Raw genomic sequence first — 21365 nt, 5'->3', positions numbered from 1 at the left:
TAAATGTAAATCTTTTATTTAGTGTGTGTATTGTTGTGACCCTCTTCACAGGCTGCACCAGGTTTACACATAATTCATTCTTACACATATACATAAAAATGTTTAAACCCATTTTTCCTTCATCAATCTACACCCAATACTCTTTAACGAAAAAGGAAAACAGGACAAGTTTTGCAAATGTTTTTGAAAAGAAAATACTGAAATATCACGTTAACGTAATCACATCTTTTGCCATGGCACTTAGCTCAGGGGCCTGATCATCATTGACATGTTTCCACAGCTTGATTGGAGTTCACCTGTGGTCAATTCAACTGATTGTACATGATTTGAACACACCTGTTTATATAAGGTCTCACAGCAGACACTGCATCAGAGCATAAACCAAGTCAAGAGGTTGAAGGAACCCTCTGTAGAGCGCAGAGACACGGACTGTGTCGAGGCATAGATCTGGGGGAGGCAGCGAAACATTTTCTCCTGCATTGAAGGTTCCCAAAAGCACAGTGGCCTCCATGATTCCTGCACAAAAGAAGTTTGTAACAACCAGAACTCTTCCTTGAGCTGGCCGCCCGGAGGAGGAGAAGGGCCTTGATAAGAGAGGTGACCAAGAACCCTACGGCCTTTCTGGCTAAGCTCAAGAGAGACAGCCATCACTGCAGCCCTCCGCTGATCTGGGCTTTATGTCACAGAAGCTTCTCCTAAATGAAAGGCCTGCTGCTCACAAAGGCCTGCTTGGAGTTTTCAAAAAAGCACCCAAACGACACTCTCAGACTATGAGAAGACAGATTATCTGGTCTGCTGAAACCAAGATTGAATGGTTTGGCCTAATTTTTTTTAGATTTGTGTTTGGAAGAAACCATCATCACCTGCACAAAACCCTCCAAACAGTGAAGCCTGGTGGTGGTAGTGCGACGCTGTCGCAACGTTTTTCAGCGGTGAAGACTTGAGAGTTGAGAGAAAGTAGAATGGAGCGAAGCACAGAAATATCCTCAATGAAAACCTGGTCCGGAGTGGGCTGAAGATTTACCTTCCGACAGGACAATGATCCTGAGCACACAGGCTTGCAGACGGGAGAGGCCTCGACCTGAAAATGTCTGTCCACCAACGGTCCACATCCAATCTGACAGCGCTTGAGAGGCTCTGCAGAGAATCTCCAGGTCCAGGTGTGGAAAGCTTGTCTCGTCACACCCAAGAAGACTCAAGGCTGTGCTTCAAAGAAATACTGAATACTACATCAATGTGATATTTCAGTGTTTATCTCTAATAAATTTGCAAAAAAAAAAATCTAACAATCCTGGTTTTGCTTCCTCATTGGTTTGGGACCACTAAAACTAAATGTGACATTAAGAACAACACGCAATATTTAAAAACTTTATTTAAATTTTCATATATAGCAACACCATCCTTTGGGACTTAATAGTCACTTGTGGCAATCAAACCAATACACTGTCCAAAAGTTTAAATAAAACGTCAACCTATTAACTCTATGTCTCCTGGTCAGAGGATGAACAAGGTGTGTGGTGTAATATCTGCAGCTTAAAAATCAACATGACAATAATTCAGACCTTAATGTGTTCATGTACCCTGAATGAAAGCTGACATATGTGGTGCTGGTCATCTCTGACAAAGAGGACAAATCACAGCTAAAGTCAACTCTTCAGGCTAGAATGACATGAATTGTAAATGACATAGCAGTTGCTCTGCTATGTCATTTACAGATGTAAAATACATTCTCAAAAAGTAATACTTCCATCCAAACCTGTATAAGCTAAAGTTACGTTTGCATAAAAATGATTCTACCTCATTTTCAGGTATCAGTGCACCTTGTTTGGTGATTCTCAGAGCATGTGAATGTTGATTGCACATCCAGTAAAATAGTTAGAGACATCCCGTTTGAACAGACCTGTTTCTAGAGCTTCCATGGCATGATACACAGCAAACACACAAGAGAAATGATGGAATCCCTCCCACAGTAATCATTTCCCAAGTTGCACTGGGTTGTTTAGGCCTGTTTCAGATTATCTTAAATGGGTACAAACCATCTGTATGGAAACGTTACCGATTTCACTTTCAGGCATATAAAGCTTCAAAGTGAGGAATCAAAGCCAGGTTTTATTAAATGCACCCAGCGCCTGACGACCCTCACAAAATGCAGCAGTCACAGAAGAACTCAGAGACATTTGTTTTAAGATCAGACCAGCTGTGGATTCACGTCCTCTTCTCCGTGTTTACGGGGAGGCGGTTGAGGTTTGTCTTCCCCCGTGTCTTGTTTGTCCCTCTCAGCCTCCAACCAGCTCTGTGGGAGGATCAACTTCTTGGGCCCGTGGAGGGGGGGGCCCAGCAAGGCTTCAATGTCATCGTAGTTCACCACCTCTCGTTCTAACAGCGCATTGGCCATCTGGAAAAGACGGACCCCAACAAGTTGGGATTTATTACAAGTGAACACAAAAGCGATAGGTAATACAGAGGTGCTGTGCTCAATGATGGGGAAAAAAGCCACAGTCTAAACACATCAAATGTATGATCAAAGGAGGGAGCGACTGACCAGGATCAGCTTGTCTCTGTTGTCCAGCAGCAGCTTCTCTGTGTGCCTGTAAGCCCGCGCTATCAACATCTTAGCCTCCTGAAAGAACAACACGTGCTGTCAAATCTATATCCAATTATGACATGAAACAACATTCGCTGTGTTTGGGGTGTGGCTAACAGGGAGTGAACATGTGGGATGACGGAGAACAGACAAATAATCCATTATTAGAACCCACGTGGTCCATCTGCTGCTGCAGGCCCTGGCTGAAAGGACGGCGTCCGACGGCCCCTTGTGGCTCTGTGTCTGGGAAGGAGACTTGGCCGACACTGTCACACATGCCGTACTGCTTCACCATAGAGTAGGCCACACGGGTCACCTTCCGCAAGTCATCCTGAGCTCCTGGGGACACACAGTGAGGATACTTCAACCACTGCTTTTACCTGGGGTGCCAAGTTATGGTACACAGGACAGGAGAGTATTGATATTTGATGGATGTTCCGCGGTTTACTTTTTAGATACTTGGGTGAAATTACTACTACTACTCAGAGTTAATGAGTCATGTTTGATCAATAGAAACATATTTATCAAAATAATGATCATCAGGGTAATAAACTTAAAAACAACAACAACAACAACACATTCTTCATAAGAGTCAGCCTTCAAGACTAATTCTTACTAAGAGAAAAAAAAAGTTGTTTTGGAGTAGTTTCCTCTTATTTGAAAAAGAACAATCTTCATTTCAAGAATAATAAAAAAATAATAATAATTTGTTAAGATTAAGACGGGCTAGGAATCTGAGCAGTAGAAAGCTATGAAGAAGTTATTTGAGTGATTACAGTGGCTATACAATAGATGGACTGTACCTGTTGTAACCTTGTTAAAGGTGATCGCCTCAGCAGCTCTTCCTCCCAGGGCCATACACATCCGCTCAAACAGCTGCTCCTTGGTGAACAGATACAGGTTACGAGGTAAGATCTGGGTAAATCCCAGGGCAGCATTTGTCCGCGGGGCAATGGACACCTGAAAAACACACAATCAAAAGATTTCAACACAAGTCTTGCTGCGTCTACATAAAAATGAACCAGAACCACTCAACTCTCAAGCCGTTACCTTCAAGACTGCCTCGGTGTGCTCAAGAAGCCATCCCACTAAGGCATGTCCAGACTCATGGAAGGCGACCACCCTCTGCTCCTCTTTGGACAGGATCTTACTCTTCTTTACACTCCCTGAAGACACACACACACACACACACACACACACACACACACAGAGATCTGTCAGATTTCTCCAGAGTGGCATATTTTCCCACAATACAGTATTTGCATCGTTGTACCTGCTATTAGTCTCTCCACTGCATACTCAAAGTTGAAGGTATCGATGGACTTGTGCCCTTCTCTGGCAGCATGCAGGGCGGCCTCGTTACAGATGTTCGCTATATCTGCACCTGCAGAGACAAAGTGATTTGGCAACAGAGATTTCCTGATTATATGGAAATGACATTTGAGTAAACACCAACGGTGTTGTGTCGTGACTTCGTAATATGGTTCACGTTTGTTGATCGAGAGCTTATGTTTATTCATAGAGGCAGGCCGTTATTTTGTTATGGCCACAGATGTTCATAGATTTACATGGAGGACAAAGCACTAAATATGTGTTTACCACTGAAGCCCGGGGAGAGCTCAGCCAGACGCAGAGAGTAGAAATTAGCTGGTTGGGTCAGCTTCAAGATCTTCAGATGTTGCTCGAAGATCTCCTTCCTCTCCTGAGAGACAGCGATTAAAATAAAACAAAAACATTCACTATATTCTCAAAAAGGCAAAAAAAAGAAGCTGCTTGAGAAATTGCCTTAAAATTTCCTTGCAAGGCACATGTTCATTATAAAACTAAGTTAAGTAACTTCTAATTAAGGCGTCTGGCAGCTGTTGAATGCTCAAGACTACCTGCAGAGTGGGCAGATCTATGAAGATGTGCCTGTCCAGCCTGCCTGGTCTCATGAGAGCGTTGTCCAAGATATCTGCTCTGTTAGTGGAAGCGAGGACAATGACGTGGTCTGTCGTTCCCATTCCTGCAACAAGACGGACAAATGCATCATCACTCAGTCTGAGAGGTCCGCCTCTGATGACGGCAAACTGCTCTGAGAGCCCACGTTTCACTCACCGTCCATCTCCACCAGCAGCTGGTTGAGGGTCTGCTCCTCTTCAGTGTTGGAGAAACCCGACATGTTGGTGGAGCGCTTCTTTCCCACGGCATCGATCTCGTCGATGTAGACAATGCAGGGCGCTCTGCTTCGAGCCTCCTTGAACAGACTCCTCACCCTCGCGGCACCCAGGCCTACACACGAGCAACGTAAGTCAACCGTCTTAAAGCCATATTTATTGCTCCTGCTGCTGCCTCTACGTACCTCCAATGACCTCCACGAACTCGGAGCCGGCCATAGCCAGAAAGGGCACTTGGGCCTCAGTGGCTACAGCCTTAGCCAGCAGCGTCTTCCCACAGCCCGGAGGCCCGAGCAGCAATGAACCCTTGGGAACCTTGGCTCCCAGCTGGAGGTACCGTTCAGGATTCTGACATTACATAACATCAACGTGGTAAGTGCTGGACAATGGGGAAGTTAAGGTTTTACTCGTGTGAGACTTGGATGGGAGAAACAAAGAAGCTCAGCTCATCCAGTCTGGTTTCTTACCTTGAGGTAGTCCACAAACTCCTTTATTTCCATCTTGGCCTCATGCAGGCCCGCCACATCTTTGAAACTCACACCTTTACCGGACTTGCCGTCCACAATGGTGAACTTGGCCATCTTCAGCTGATTCTGTTAAGTCCATTGTAATATGCAATTAACACACTAATTAAATCAGTGAAACAAAACAAAAAAACCTAATTGTGCACGTGCCAAATTTCTGATGTGGTTTCCACTCACAAAAGCACTGAAGCCGCCTTCTTTGCCACCCATGCCTGCCAGTCGGAAGATGTACCAGAGAATAGCCACGCCAATAGCAGCCATCCCCAGAGCATAGACTGCACTGCAAAGCGGACAGATGAAAAATGGTGGTTGACATTCCTTCAAATTGCTCATTGAACCTCATAAATGGATTTATTTTGTGCACTGAGAAAGGTTATTGTTCTTACTTCCCAAAAAATCCAGTGCGTTTGTAGGACACCTGTATCCTGTCCTTAGTGTCAATACTCAGCTCTTCTTCAGCAGCTCTCAGCTTCTCCTCGAATTTGTCAATGTTGGCGACCTGCATTCTGTACATGAGCGCCAGCCTCTACAAAGCAGGAAACACGGCAGGAAATGAGAGGTTAGCACGCACGTCTGCCGTAACGGTTCCGAGGCTAATTCGGTGTTTGCATTAAAACTCCTGCTCAACATACAGGCCTTCCAAAGATGACCGCTCCAGGGTGAAGGTAGATTTCTACAATGTCACTCTCGGGAACGACCTGCACACGGGACACCTCTCCCTTGGCCAGCATCTCATTGACAAAGTCATTCCAAGAGATGTTTCCCCCGCTGGTGTTGATGGAGTTCAGCAGGCTCATGATGAGCGCTATGATGAAGAGGGTCCGCAGGCGCTCCCGGTACATCTGGTCCTCCTGCTCGCGGCGTTTCTTCTCCTCTGAAAGGGTGAGGCAGAATTGTGGAGGAGGAGAATAAAAAGGACCAGAGAAAGAAATTAAGATCACAGCCATATGTGGTGTAGTTATCAATCGGCTAAGCAATTCATCACGTACCTTCATCTTCCTCTGGAGTTTTTCCCTTTGGTCCATCACTTTTCTCTTTCTCTTGTTTGGATTGAGATGTACTGAAGAAGTTTATTGACCCTTAAAATCAGAAGTAGTCATATGTAAGTAAAATAAAAGATTATTAGTAAAAGTGCAAAGGATGATATAACGGCGTGTTTACCTAATAGATTTACCAAACCAACAGGATTCCTCAGCAGGTTGTTCCTGATCAACTCTTTGCTAATTCCCACCATGCCAGGACCCAAGGGTCTGTGGAGGAGACTCTAAAATAGGAATATTGGGACATCACATTTTGGTGAGACCAAATATCAGAGAAAACGTGTCAAGAGTGGAACTAAAAACAATCGGTGTAGTGAAGATACACCAAGTAGAAGCAGGAAGCATGATGCAGATTCAAATTAAAGGACTTCCGCAGTCGAATAACAGTTTAATCCCACTTAATAAAAACATCCGGCGCTAAAGTCGGAAATTGAAATCTATCCAAAGGACTTCACAGTGAATTGTGAATGCAGGGGGTGCTGGTAAACGTTTTGTAATGGGTGCCAATGATTGTCACTGTCAGCTTACCTCCAAAAAAACAGTCACCTGATGACACTGACAATTTAAGTTGATGATCTATTTTCAAGCTCATGAAGACAGCTGAGTCTATTTGTAAATAGATATCTCTAATGGAAATCATTAAGATGTATATTTCAAATTCTGCTGAAGAAAGCAGAATCTCATCGTTTGTCCCTCATTGTTTGTATTCCACGGTGAAGGGTCTCAATGAGAGGCCACCGGGTAGACAGATCACACTTCACAGACTGTTCGTGCGTCTCTTTGGTAACAGATATGTTACTTCTTACAGTGTTTCCACATTTTACTCTTTACTCACATCACTAACTGTTCCCACTACCAGCCATGAATGCGAGGCACGATCTAAGTACCATGTTGATGGTGTGTGTTGACCTACCTGGATGACTTTCTGTGGCTGACTTGTAAGTGTCCGCTCTGATTTCGATAGGAGCGTCTTTCTGACACTATCGCCTCTGAACAGCACATTGTTAACACCATCACTGGATATATGCTTGCTCGTTGATATGCGAGAGTTTTGCCTCGACAGAGTCCACAGTAACCCTGCACTGTATTTACTACAGAGTCCAGTACGATGCTGCAGCAACAACGCCGACATGGTGTCTGTTATCGCAAAAATACTGTAACGTTACATTAACTGAATTGAAATCCCCATCGCTATGAGTTGTATATCAGGCTCAAATCGTGGGTTTGGACACGTTTGTTTACCCCCTAATCCGTTCAGAGCTAGCTCGCTATGTTATGTTATTCAACTGCGCAGCCGCGCAAAGATGTCCGCTCGAGATCAATACTGCACACTGTCCACTCCCGGACGTCCTGCAGACGGGAAAGAAAGAAAGAAACGACACGTTTTTACTGTAAGTTAGATTTGATCTGTATTGTCTCATTATCAAAGTCGTAGAGAAGATGTTTAATCGGTGCTGAATATTGAACAGTGCTGTTTTACACATCTCGTTGGTTTTGGAAACATCTTTGCTTCGAACTTTGAACTGTGTTGTTTTTCAAGAACCTACTCGCTGCGCACACATTTGCGCAGGAATTACACAATCAATGTCAGCGCTGCAATCTCCAGTCTCACATAACATGTCATGCAGTTAACGGTAAATGCATTTTATATCTGCTGAATGCTGCACACTTCTTCAAGATAACATTGTCGGTGTAAAGCACAAATCCACACTAGTGCGCTCAATACACACATATTGGTTCAGTTCATAGTGGCGCTGTATACTGAGCCTCTATGGGCACAGAGGAGTATTCTTGTGCTGAGTGACAGTTGTATGGGAGTCTAGTTGTTGTTATTGAGTGTTTAAAAAACGCTTTAAACGTGTCAGAGTTCCCACATGCAATGTAATTAGATGCACCTTCATGGATACACTAAATATGGGTCATCTGCAGCCTAATGGTAACCCTTTCTTGAAATGAATAATAATAATTAATACAAATAAAACAACATAATATACATGTATTCTATTGAAATAAATATATATGTATATATAAAGTATTTTCCCCCCAAGTATGTCGACACCGCAGTGATCCAGCAGAGTGCGCTCTGGGGTCAGTAGACTTTGATCCACTTAAGTTTAGTAAAAAATGAATACATATGAACACTTTTGTTGACAGCTCTAAGATCCAACTGGCACAAACATATCACATGTTTTGAGATCATGGAACGATGTGTCACACAGGACCAACAGTGCTGGGTTTTGTTGCAAATAATCACCCCTCGGTAAGCAATTTTAATGGTGACTTCCTATTTACTTCCTATTTACTCCGGTCAGTGGAAGGCTGTAGGAGTCGTTCGTAGTGGGAGTGACTCGTGCAGATTGCTGCCCCTCATCTCCTTTATCACGGTTGTAAAGTATCAGTCGTTTAAAGCGACGTATACGGGTCAGTTTGAGTGACATATAACCTAGACCAGTAAGAGAATAGATCTTATCTCTGAGCCAATGGGAGCCTTCGTTTCATATACTTGCGTTTCAGTTCGACCATGGGTGCATCAGGTTTGTTCACCAGCACACTCCGCTTTAATGACAACTATGTTTTTTTCTCAGTCATAACCTGCGTTTGAGGTCTAACCATAGACTGTATGTAGAAAGAGTCTAACCAAAACGTATAGGAAACAAAACCTACATTGTATTAACATCATCAATATAATAATGTCTGGTGAATAACATCTGTGATTCTGTATTGATGAGAAGTGTATTAACCACTACTGGCATGTGTGGATGCCTAAATTAGCAGCTTTACGAAATGCTTTTAACTTGTCAGTGTAAGTGTCGCAGTACACATCAACTGTTGACCTGTGACGAATCTAAATACCCAAATAATGAGTTGGAATAAACACACCTTCAGGTTTCTATGAATGTGTAAAAACGAGTGCACCCAATGCCTGTACTCCATTTCCTTTTCTTGGTCTCCGACTATATAATGGAGTGTGGTATCTCGCGTTTGAAACTGTGAACCGCGGTCCGCCACGTTGGAGCACTGCTTGTGTGTGTTCTGAAGCGACAGAAGGGTGCAGAGTGGATCCAAAATGGCGTCTGTTTCATCTTGTGTGGCAACTATACCCGCCCACCGCGCCAACGGCCAATCAGGACTCTCGTTTCATTACCGAACCGTTTCCGTCCCCAGCGTCCACACAGTGAAGTCAAAGGCCGCTCGAAAACCGCTCGAATGTGTTGTCGGAGAGGATTAAACCGAGACAAAATACGACCTTTTGATGGTTTACGTTCACCTAAGCAAGCCTACCGTTGCACGAATGGAGTGTTAAAGGTTCGTAGTTTGCGGTGACGATGAAATAGCAACCCTGTAAACGACTTTTCGTGGATATTTTAGTCTTTTTTTTCTGTGGACTGGTGTGTGTTGGTCTACATGGTTTTAGCCTCGATTCTGCTGTCGAGCTGCGATGGTCGTCGCTACTTTATGCGGATGTCTCCGGGCCAGTCTGTACTGAACCAACGGCGACAAATGGGATCATCAAGCATCGGCCGAAAACATCGCGGCGTAGACTAAAGATTACAGATTAAGATATCTACTTGAATTTGTGGACGTTCAGACACAGGTAAGTGTCATTATTACTGGTCCTGCACAGCTAACGCGTTAACAACAACACGTCTCTCTGGTTAACGTGGGTTCATGTGTGTTGCGACAAAGGTCAACGTGCAATATCTTCACTTACTCAGGATTTTAAACATTTAATGTGTGCTTCATGCTTATGTGTAATTGCTAAAAAAAAATTAGTTTACTGGAAATATACAACGATTTTTTTTCTGCTTCTTGAATGTAGCCTTTCTATGGTTATGCCGTTAGCTGTGTTAAAACATTGATATTTGATCAACAAAAGGTATTACTATCGTGTATTTCACATTGAGGTAATGCATGCTCTTACGTTGTTTTATTACATTTAATTCATCTGCGTACGTTACATACTGGCCAATGTGCGATGGGAATGGCACTGAGAGTGTGTGATATTTTTAAATTTAAATGTAAATGTGTTGAGTAAGCAGCTAGTGCTGCAAACATTAATATCATATATTAATACATACACACCTGCCTGAATGCATACTGACAGATGAACATCTTGTGTTTGTGAAGTCTCGTCTTGGAGGCAAAAAGGGCTTTTTATTGTTTTACTGACTTACTATTCATCCATTCGTGTTAGGTTTATAGGCTTAAATGTATTGCATCTTCTCAGGGTTAACACACTTTTTTTAAATCCAAGACAACTATCACTACATGTCTCAAGGGAGTGCTATAATAACAGCCAAATGTTTACCTATTGTTGCTTGTCACAATGATAGTAGTTGTTTGACAGTTGAGCTAAAGAAATCCTAGTCTACCTGCTTTTCCAGTTAAGTGTGCTTCATGCATTCTAGTCATGAACTGCACTGTTTCCTGTCCAGTTGCTGGTCTCTTCCAGCACTAAAGCAACATAGAATGTGTTGCAAGCCCATCTATAAGGAAAGCAATGAATTAGGTCATCAGAACTCCAGCCCGTGAAGAATATTTAAAGAGTGTTTTGAAATTCCCAAATGCTCTTTGGGTTTTCCAGGAAGTGTCTGTAGTTACTGGACTTAACAGTGGGTTTGTTTTGGGTGGATACCTGTCACAATTCCCTACGTTAGCTCATTGGAGTGCCTGTGTTTTCTCTGTAGAGCAGCATGTAAAGGAGGGGCACGACATGTTGGGATTTGAGATGAGCTGTGGAGGAGATGGAATATGGAGGAGAAGCTCTCTACTTTTTTGGTGCAGTACCAATGCTGAGGAAAACACTGCAGTGCCGCTGGTGGTGTTTTCCACCAAGACACAGAGTGTTTCAGCTTGTTGGGGCGTTCGTGTTGACTACACTGCAGAGGCAGTGATGCGTATCTCCGTCTCCCTGGAGCTTGCGTAGCTCCTATTTCTCCGTGCTACAGTTAAAGCCTCAAATGGTGAGACATGCCTCATTCTTTTATACATGAAGAGACAGACGTGCGGGGTTTAAATATGAGAAGGATGCTTTTGCAGAATTCTTAACACATTTGAGCTCAAATACATGAACGGACATCACTGATGTGTTTACGTTGTGAATGTAAGAGTGACACACACACACACACACACACACACACACACACACACACACACACACAGAATGGCACAAAATTGCAGTCTCATTAAAGCTGAAGTTTCTCTGTCACACATGAGGTGTAATCAATGTATCACTGGGTCTGTCAATTTGATAGTTGTTCTTTTTATTCTTTGACATTAAATGCTGTGCATACATCTTTACACAGGCACTTGTGTGGCTTGGATTTATTGTTTTTGGTTTGGAATAATTTACTCGTCTGCTGAATTCTATTTTGATTAGTAGGCAATCTAAGACAGTAGGGCCTACATGGTGTGTTTTCATCTAAATCTGATGAAAACACACCATGTAGTCATGCTGATGTTTACAGTTAATGCAGCATATTTATCAATAATAAACAGTAGTCTTATTTTCCAGTTTTAAGTAAAAAATAGCTGAAAGTGTAAATAATTGCCAGGACGTGGAACCCCCGAGCTGTGCGGCCCATCAGGTTCCCATTAGCCGGATGTTGCCCCCGCTCCTATAAGTAGTAGCAGAGAATTGAACCGTGCCCTCTGCTTGCAACAGGAAATGGAGTTCTGCTGTGGGTCACAAAGATCAGGCGCTGTGATTGTGGCTGGAGGTTACACGTTCTGTGTGATAGAAAGGCAGGCGGCGTTTCTGTCTCTGCTCCTCTACCGTGGCTCTTGTGTCTCACAGCTCTTCAGACTCCGTTATTGGTCGTTTTATTCAGATGCAGGAGATTCGCTGACCCCGTTCGCACCTCACCACAGTTTGTCGACCTCTGGGATTGCCCATCAGCCCATTGTCACGGTGCTGCGAACAAAGTGTTGTGGTAAGAACACGCCTGATTGCTCTGTTTGTCCTCCTCGATCCCTTTAGAAGTTGCCTATCTCATTCTTGTTTCGTCTAACACATATTCTTTGTGACTGACTAAAAAGCTGAGTTGAAGATGGAGTGAGTGAGCCCTTGAATCATTGCAAAAACAACAACAATGGTGAAAACAAGACATTCTTGGTTGATTGTGTTTGGGTGGCTCGACGGTAACGGTTGCTGGGCGGTATGACCAAAAATGTGTATCACGGTATTTTGTAAGATTCTGGCGGTTTCACTGTATATCATGGTATTTTTTTCTTCGCGTTAACGCATTAACTAAATAACGGCGAAAATTCTTTTATCACGCGTTTAATTATTAAGCGGACATTTTTAACACAGGAACCGGTGGCACCGAGCGGTGAACAGCTGTTTGTGTGGAGTCTTCTGTCTCTTCCTGCTTCCTTCACCTACTTTCCCCTGGGTCCTAAGCCCCTCCTTTTACAGCTTCTTGTTGCCTTCTATGTACCAACGTCCATTTATAATTAATACCACACTTATTACAGTCTAATCAGCGTTGTATATGTGTCTAACCAAAATGGCCAAAAATGCAACAAAAAAATGAATTTACATTTCTTTAGAGTTTTTAAAGTATTTTTGTTTGTAATTGTATAATAAGCATATAATTTAGTTATTACTACTGATAATTTAACAAACATAAAAACATGACGTAGTCGCAGTTTTCAAGGTGTACATTTCGGATTGCATCTATTACACATGAAAATAACTCACATTTTCTGCTGGGTTGACGTAAGTTGCTCGTGTTACCACCAGCGGCATCAACAGTGGCTCCAAACTCGCAAAATGTCGGATTTTTTAAAAACCAAAACACTTCCAAACAGCAGACACAGCTCCTCTCTTGGGCACAGACTCTATTGGTTTATCTCCGGTCTCTCTTTGTTCCTCCTGCATCGCTCTTTTCTGTTCTTTAATGTAACGTTACTGTAGCGAGAAGAGCCTCTCCCAGCTGTTAACAGACTAGCTAGCGAACTGTACCCAGCATTAGGGATGCACCGATCCACGTTTTTCACTTCCGATACCGATACAGATATCTGAGGTTTAGTATCGGCCGATACCGATCTGATACCGATCTAATAGAGAAAAACAGTGCTGAATCGATTTAAAAAATATATTTTTTTAAACACAGACATAAATGTACTGAATTACAAATTTATTGAAAACTCTGCACCAGTACAGCACACTTAAACACACATAAAAACATGTAAAAACAACACAACTTGCATTTGTTCAGTCAGTGCAATTATGAGTATAACATCCAATGTCTCTCGACCATGTAGTAAGTGCTGTTCCACCTGGTTTTGACATCCTGCTGCAGGCGTTTAGGTTGAATGTTCATCTCGAGCTGTTAAAGTGTCCGACAATCTGTCTCGCACATGCAACCGCATCACTGGCCGCACGCTGTGACAGAAGTCCCTCGCTGACAACCAGCTGCATTGTTTGTGCAACGCAGCCGACGCTACGCGCCCCCAGGTTGTCCATCGCTTTTCTCATGTTGCTGACGTTGTCCCTCGGAATCACGTGGATTTTGCTCAACGGAATTTGCCACTTGTCAAACGTTTCCTTCAGGCTAGCTGCTATCGCTTTGCTGGTGTGTGACCCACAAACGTTTGTTGCATTTAACATTGCACTGTGTGGCACAAAAGTTTCATCCAGCCGGTGTGCTGTTAAAAGTGACACAGGGGAAACGTCGGAGCTCCAGATGTCTGTCGTGAAACTTATCGATTTGACATCTTTTATCTCCTTCAATATGCGTTTGCACACTTTACCGTGCAGTTCAGGTAGCGCCGTCTCCGACAAATATTTTCGGCTTACCATGTCGTAGCGTGGTTCCAGGTGGTTAACTAGCAGCCGGAATCCCTTATCCCCGACAACTGAGAGCGGCTGCCCATCCATGACAATGAAGTTCAGTATCCTTTCTGTTATTTTTGTTGCCTGCACACTATTAGGTGGAAACTTTTCACCTCTTTCCTTCATCTCCTTTAAAGTTAGCTGCTTCAGGCCGCCTCCTTTTTGTTGATTCAGTTCAACGAACTGAGCGTGCTCATTAGGGTGAAATCTCTGGAGATGCTTGATTAAGTTGGTTGTGTTATAGCTTGAAGTTTCAGTGCCGCCCCTTGGAACCATCGCTGCGCACGTATTGCAGGTAGCTGTCGAATGTGTTGGCTGAGGTAGTGTGAAAAAGTTCCAGATGGCTGATCATTTCGCTCGCTCCATTTTGAAAACAATCTATGCGGCCAGTTCGCTAGCGCATGACGTTACGCAGAGCACAACGCATATAATTGGACTGAATAGATTTAGCCTTTATGGATCGGTCACATTGTCACCGATACCCGATCTAGAATTTTTTTCCTATATCGGGACCGATACAGATATTGATATCGGATCGGTGCATCTCTACCCAGCATGCCGTTCGGCGGTGAAATTTTACATGTTACAATGTTACAAATTGTTTATGTGTCACAAAGTGTTGTGTCGTGGTGTTTTGCCCTGTCAAAGAGAGTTAGTTGTTAATTGTTGTGTTATAAAGTTAAAACCATGATTAGGGTTCCCTCTCAATACACTTAAGACAACTAGCTCCACTGTAGCACTCATAGCGGCGAGCAATATATTTAGCTGCCTGTTGAAGAGTGACGGCATTTGTTTCGGCTATGCGGTATGACGGTGTGTGAAAAACGAATATCATACAGGAAATTAAAACCAGTGAACCGGTATGCTGCCCAGCACTAAACGGTTGCACAGGACAACCCGAGGATCGGTCGTGAACGAGTATTGTTGATGCCCTTGAGCCGAAGTTAAGGTACAAACGGCATCAAAATATAAAAAGCATATTATGAGGGATGAGAGGGCAGATGAATAAAACTCTGATGCAGGGAGCACTGCAGTAGTTTCTCAGTAGATCTCATTCTTCAGAATATGACTCTGCATTTTAACTTATCAGCAGCTCGGTTTACTCTACCCTCACAAATGAACCGTCAAACTACTAAATGACTTGTCAGTCGTTTTTCTACCTTTTTTATATTTCACTAAATCACTCTGCAAATGTATTAAATTTGTCACCGTCTGTTTTATTTAGTCTTTTTAGTTAAACCAAACCCCGGACATTGTGAAGTCCTGTATGTTTACCTAACTTTTGATGTGTTCTTGGTAACATTTGGCTTATAAGTTACGCTTGACCACTACAGCCAAGTTAAACGTGATTTGAAATATAACCAATCAACCAAGCTGGAATTCTTGGCAACCAAAAGGTGATTGTTGGCAGCCAGCCTGGCAATTAGGGATGGGTATCGTTATGTTATTGATATGGATGCTGATACTGCTTATTGATACCGATGCTATTGCGGTGATGTTAATGTAGTGAGTCCCCGCGATGCACAGGTGGTCATATGAGTCGGCCACCGTGTGTGATTGAATTGTTTTTTCTTTATTGAAGCACTTTAGTAGAGCAATGTTGTGTTACATCAAGTTCATTGGTATTCATTACATTTTTCATATTTTCCTACTGGATTGTCTCCATTTTATTCACCACAGGATCAGACACTTTCTGATGACAAAATGTAATTGGTGCTTAAAACACAGAATTCTGAAAACTATTAATCGAAGCTGAAGTTGTGTGGTGTGACTTGGCATAATATGTCAACTATTGGTTTTAAAGAGGAATGGTACAACCCATTTATAGAGACACTCGAAAGTAATTTTTTTCTGAACGTTTATCACCCTTATGGTTAAACACTAACTGATGTTAAAAACACAAATTGTCAGTCGTACTCCTGTCCTTTGTTATTTGACTCAAGTATTTCATGTCAACACTCATTGATCAGCACATCATTCTACCACCGCACCAAATTCTGCTCCCAAATCTAACGCTTACAGAAGTATCTTTAAATCTTTCTCAGTTACTTTTCTAAATATGTATCATCTTGTTATTTAATTCTTCCAATAAAGAGGTGAGCAAATGCAAGAAATGGAGTTTTCATTCGTAAAAAGAAATAAGAGCGATGGGTTAACTGCATGTTCAATTAATCAGAGCATACAAGGTCCAATTGCCTCTTAAATTCCCATTGAAGAATGGGGATTTAAGAGGCAATTTGGCTGTTGTGCTGACAAGCAATGTAGCATTTAAATGGCTATTTTTTTAGACGGTGTCCAGTGTAGTGCTTGCTCCCTGTGTGTAAATTGCACTACGGTTACATTACATCACAAACTTCACAGAGATCAGTTCGGGCAAAACATCATCGTATGAACAGAACAAGCTCTGATCTAGCTCAGCTGAAAACACAAAACTGATGTGCTTTTGCAGAATGAATATAAAAGAAACACTGCCATATACAAATAGTATATCATTTGTCCAGTATTGGCACCACGTCTCTCCCTCTGTCAATAATATTTCTTCCCTGAATATTGCTGAGAAACCAGTGCAGCAGCGGCTCGCTCTGCTATAGGTGTAAGAGCGAAAACAAGCCTTCAGCTGTAACTCCAGCACCCACTCTGCCTGCCCTCCGTCCATAAAGGCTCTCCCCTCCCCCCTTTTGTGCTGAGTGTGGTCCTTTTTAGGTAAACAAGCATGGCTACTCCTGGTTCTCTGCTCTTTGTCTGTCTCTGCCTTTCTTTCTCTCTCTGTCTTGGTTTCTCTCTCACTCTCCTCTCTTCTTTCCTGTTTGAGTTGCGTAAATCTTTTATAGCTGCTGTTCTACCAGCACAATCTCTGCGGATACTCAAATGGCATCTGAAGCCCTTTTGAAATTCAGCCTAGTCCTTTGCTGCTGCCCCCCCCGTCCCTATCCTCGTAGAGCAAAATGGAACAAAATGGCGGGCCCCAATCCTGCTGTTTCCCTCGGGGACCGTGGAGCCTCGTTTTGGGGTTGAGGAGGTCCTGGTGGTTGATGGCGTCTTTAACTCGTGTTCGCTTGCGCTGACTTCCGAGCCTTCCGCTGCAGCGCTCTTGATAATATTTTCTCTTCTGTGAGTCTCTGGCACATCAAAGGGAAAGACTCTATTCTGGCTGCTGCTGCTGCTGCTTTTCACAGACTCGGCTTTAATCTCGCTGATCGAAGCTTGGAAAAGGAATATTTTTGTGCTTTTGTTTTTAAAGGAAACATACTGATGTGCTCAATCACAATGTTAGGTATGCAGAACATTTCACAACTTCACACAGATGTACGCTGCTAGCGTTTTGATTTGTTTTGCCATTCTAGCATAAATAGGCCTACGTTTACAATATGAGCTGACCAGCAGTTAAGCTAGTTTGCCGTGTTGATTGAAAGTATTCAGCTTCCCATATAAGATGAATGTTTCTTTTGAGAGCTAAGGAAACTTATGTTATTTGAAGATTTTAGAGAAACACAAAATGGGTGTTTGGTTTTATACAGCTTGGTCTGAGTTTGCACTCTGACTGAAAGGGCTGGTTGATATATCAGTATTATATCGATATTGTGATATGAGACTAGATATTGTCTTTGATTGTTGATATCGTTATATGTCACAAATGTTGTCTCTTTCTGGTTTCAAAGGCTGCATTACAGTGAAGTGATGCTATTCTAACTGTCCCATTATTTACCTTTACTGACTCAATCATTATATCCACATTACTGATGATTATTTATCACTAGTCTAACTTGTTGTCACACACTGTGAACTCAACAGTGAATTCATCAGGCTAATTGCTGACTTTGATTTGTTCCCTTGTACGCATCGTCTTAGTAGTTTTATTAGTTCACATATTGTTCACAGACATGCTACTATTAAAATGATGGATGGGTGAGTCGAGGGTTTATCGTAAGAAATGATGACAACTGTAAGTAATAATAGGTGAAAGTCTTCGCTGTAAAAAGGCACCATTGCTTTTGTGCATGTTTTCCACACTGAGAGAACCTGAGTAGGTTACGCCATCAGGCAAATGGCTGTGTGCCTAAGCTTGGGCAGGCAAGAATTAAGGGTGTTGCAAATCTGGAAACAACAGTTGGTGTTGTGATTGAATGTGCTGCTGAGCAGGAAGCTGCATGGGATGATGTATTATCCGTACGTGGCATCGGAAGTGTTCTGAGGTTAGTTGGCCGGGTCTGGGAGCTGATAGCAGAGACAGTCTGTGTGATGTGTCCCTCTTGGCTCGGCTCTTCTGGTCTCTACAGCCTGTTGCTGAAACACAGGGAAAAAGATGCACTTTCCTGTTCCGTTTTTCCCCTTCAGTCTCTTTTTAATGGGTTTTCCATGCCAATCCAAAGCTACGGTGGCTGACACTTTTTTCTTTTTTTTTTAAACCCTCATAATAAGCAGTGTTAAAAACCGAAACGTAGTTCACAAATCACAGCGATATGTCTGAGAGTGATTGTCAGAGTTGGATCTTTTCTGATGCTATTGTGCTGTTAATGCTAGCTCATCACTTATTGAACATGTTTTTTTTTATTGCTAGTCCCTGTTCTTGTGAAGTGGTTTGACTGTAAATGAGATGCGTTAGTTTGTCAGTGTCCTAGCATTGCACATGCGTAGTATTGCTGTTACAGAACTGAAACAATATTGTTTTTCTTGAGAGTCAAATTACCACGCCTGATTTCTCCCGTTTGCAGCTTCAGCTCCCTTTTCGAACATAGCTCCTTGACAGAAGAATTAATCCAAAGTCATGGTAAATGTAATATATGCAAAAGCAGTGTTGAGGTGGATCCTGTTACCTGTCCATAACCAACTTTTGTCACTCTGAGATAAATATTGTGTGTCTGGGGATTTATTGCCACTTTGAGAAATTGCTTCGTGCCGGACTACTGTTGTGTTGTGACTTTAGCAGTGTTCTTTAAGCCCTGTTTGGCCCAGCCGTCCTCTTCATGTTGGGCGTAAAACTATAAACGGGGGGGGGGGGGGTGAGGGTGTGGGTGTGAGGACAAAGTGTTGTTGGGTGGGGGAGGGTAGAGGTGGCCTGGCTGAATCTCAATCCCCAAGGCCCTTCAGCGGGGCTGTGGCCTTTTGATGGGCCAGCTGCAGCCATTCATCCAGCCATTTACATTGAAATGCAACAACAGGAAGGGGGGAGGGGAGGGCTGTGGGGAGACGGGCCTCTGCGCCTGTGCGGGTGGGATGTGAATGAAAAGCAAAGGCATACCTAAATACCAAAGAGATGAGGTCCGTCAGCTCACCAACACATGCAGCCATACTTTGTTTCCCCCCCAGCATGCTGTGGGGCAGTATACTCGACACAAAGGATCTAAGCACCCCTTTTGACTGGTACATGCGTTTTCCCCACTCAGCTCTTTCCTGTCTTTACAGCTCGGCTGATGGCTATAAAGAGGTCGTGATTCATCCCACTGTCCGTTTTAACAGCGCTCTCCTGTTAGACCTATTGTTGATGCTGCTTTTTTGTACTCAACCGCCTTCATATTTTGTGGGTAATTGCCTTCAGACGGATGATTTACTCGTGCAAATTCTTTATCAAGGCTTATTTATAAAGCCTGTATACGTGTTGCTGTCCCTGGCTCACTGTAATGGAGGTCATATTTTGCTGCTGGCTGGTAGAAGAAACCAGTTTTGTAACTCATTAGAGGCTTCAGACACAAACTGTGGTTCAGACGAATGAGGCCAGTGTGTCATTTTTCTGAGTTCATCCAACTTTCTAGGATAACTCGGATGTCCTCAGAGGTGTGCATGCAACGGTGATTGAGAGACATTTTTGGGGAATGTGTTAGAGCCATGTTGTGACCGGCAGTAGCACTGCATCAAGACCCGTAGCCTTCATTGACTATAATGAGACCACTGTGTTGGCAGCAAAATACAGACGGAGGACTTGAATCTGGCTGAACCTTTGCCACAACACAATATCATGTAGCAAAGCTACTTTGTTGGCCAGTCAAATATGTTCACAGTTTGTGAAATAAATGGCATTGATCTACAGAATTGTACAGAGTGTCATGTTATTTTGCACATCATTTTGATACAACCTTAACTGGAATTAATGGCTCATGTTCCATCTTTTCACTGGTACCTTGAGCAAAAAGCCCACACCAACCAATCTGCTTATCTAAGCACCAAGCTAATATTAGGCCAGGCACCAACTAGAAGTGGTTTCATCGAGGACGTCTCATATTCAGTAGTTGTTTACATGTGTGCCTGAGTGACAGTTTGTGCAAGTAGTCGCACTACAAGACTGCCAGTGGAAAAAAAATATCAAGCCTTAGAATAGACGACAACTGGGACGTCCCGGAGGAGGTCAGCAGCACGAGAGGCTCTTCATAAGAGACTCAAACCTCTAACAGTGATGGCACTTTCACTTCCTACCACCACATGGATCACACACTTAAAGGAGGGTGAAATAGGCATCACACTGTCTGTACTTAGAAGTGTTTATCATTGAAGGATATAATTGCTTCTTACTGGGGATAGTATTTTATTCTGACCAATATCCGACCCTCGTTAACCGATCATTAACCGTTACCCAATAATATTAGCAGCCACCATGTTGCATGCGTTGTCTAGGACGCATGAAGACACTTTCCCAGTGAGTCTCTCCTGCATCAATTAGTTCAGCTGGGAGGACATCAGCGGCGTGTCTGCCTGGCATAGTCTGTCAGGGTGTATGCCGGTGTATTGCAAGCCTGTAAAAGTATGAAGTCAGTAATGTCATAGCTGTAAACGTAGCGGTGCAGTGAGTGTTTGTTTGTCAGTGTTGGAGTGCTGCAGGCACGGCGTATTTTTGTAGGCCAACAGGAAGTGGTTCACCAATGGGATTTTTCCATTGGATTTAGGATTATTGTAGAAAATAAACTCTGTGGCGAACACAAGTTTATGATACTTACAGAAAGATAATCTTTACAAATGACCACTTTTAGGGTTTTTGAAGCATGGATGCAATCTGTGGGAGTAAAAATGTAACGTTAGGTGCGCGAGTGTACAAGACGAGGCTAAAAACACAGATTAAACGGTCAAACAGCTCATTTTTAACATCCCTACTACTCATGTTTCATAGTAGATCAACTCTCCTTTGAATATATGATATGACTAAATTTCTTTTTGAATTATCGAAAGTGAAACGGTGCTAGTATGTTAATATCTTTGTTTTATGTTGGCATCAGCATTAATATCAGACATGTT

The 21365-nt window shown here is 42.9% G+C and overlaps 1 protein-coding gene across 1 annotated transcript; it reads right to left on the bottom strand.

Moving 5' to 3' along the window:
- Nucleotides 1-1354: 1354 nt before the first annotated feature.
- Nucleotides 1355-7689, bottom strand: spg7 (SPG7 matrix AAA peptidase subunit, paraplegin). Its single transcript, XM_068730922.1, has 17 exons — nucleotides 7218-7689; nucleotides 6426-6528; nucleotides 6254-6343; nucleotides 5897-6138; nucleotides 5651-5790; nucleotides 5442-5544; nucleotides 5208-5333; nucleotides 4926-5088; nucleotides 4682-4855; nucleotides 4465-4589; nucleotides 4184-4286; nucleotides 3858-3968; nucleotides 3635-3750; nucleotides 3388-3544; nucleotides 2760-2923; nucleotides 2543-2620; nucleotides 1355-2395 (listed from the first exon to the last, which is right to left on the bottom strand). The coding sequence occupies exons 1-17, from the start codon at nucleotides 7434-7436 to the stop codon at nucleotides 2189-2191; spliced, it is 2421 nt and encodes an 806-aa protein (XP_068587023.1). The 5' UTR covers nucleotides 7437-7689; the 3' UTR covers nucleotides 1355-2188.
- Nucleotides 7690-21365: the final 13676 nt, after the last annotated feature.

The sequence above is a fragment of the Cebidichthys violaceus genome, unplaced genomic scaffold, assembly GCF_023349555.1.
Source record: "Cebidichthys violaceus isolate CVI_PGR_0920_01 unplaced genomic scaffold, fCebVio1.0.p SCAF_5, whole genome shotgun sequence".
Taxonomy (NCBI): Eukaryota; Metazoa; Chordata; class Actinopteri; order Perciformes; family Stichaeidae; genus Cebidichthys; species Cebidichthys violaceus.
The sequence above is the reverse complement of the archived record's forward strand: the minus strand, read 5'-3'. Positions and strand labels throughout refer to the sequence as shown.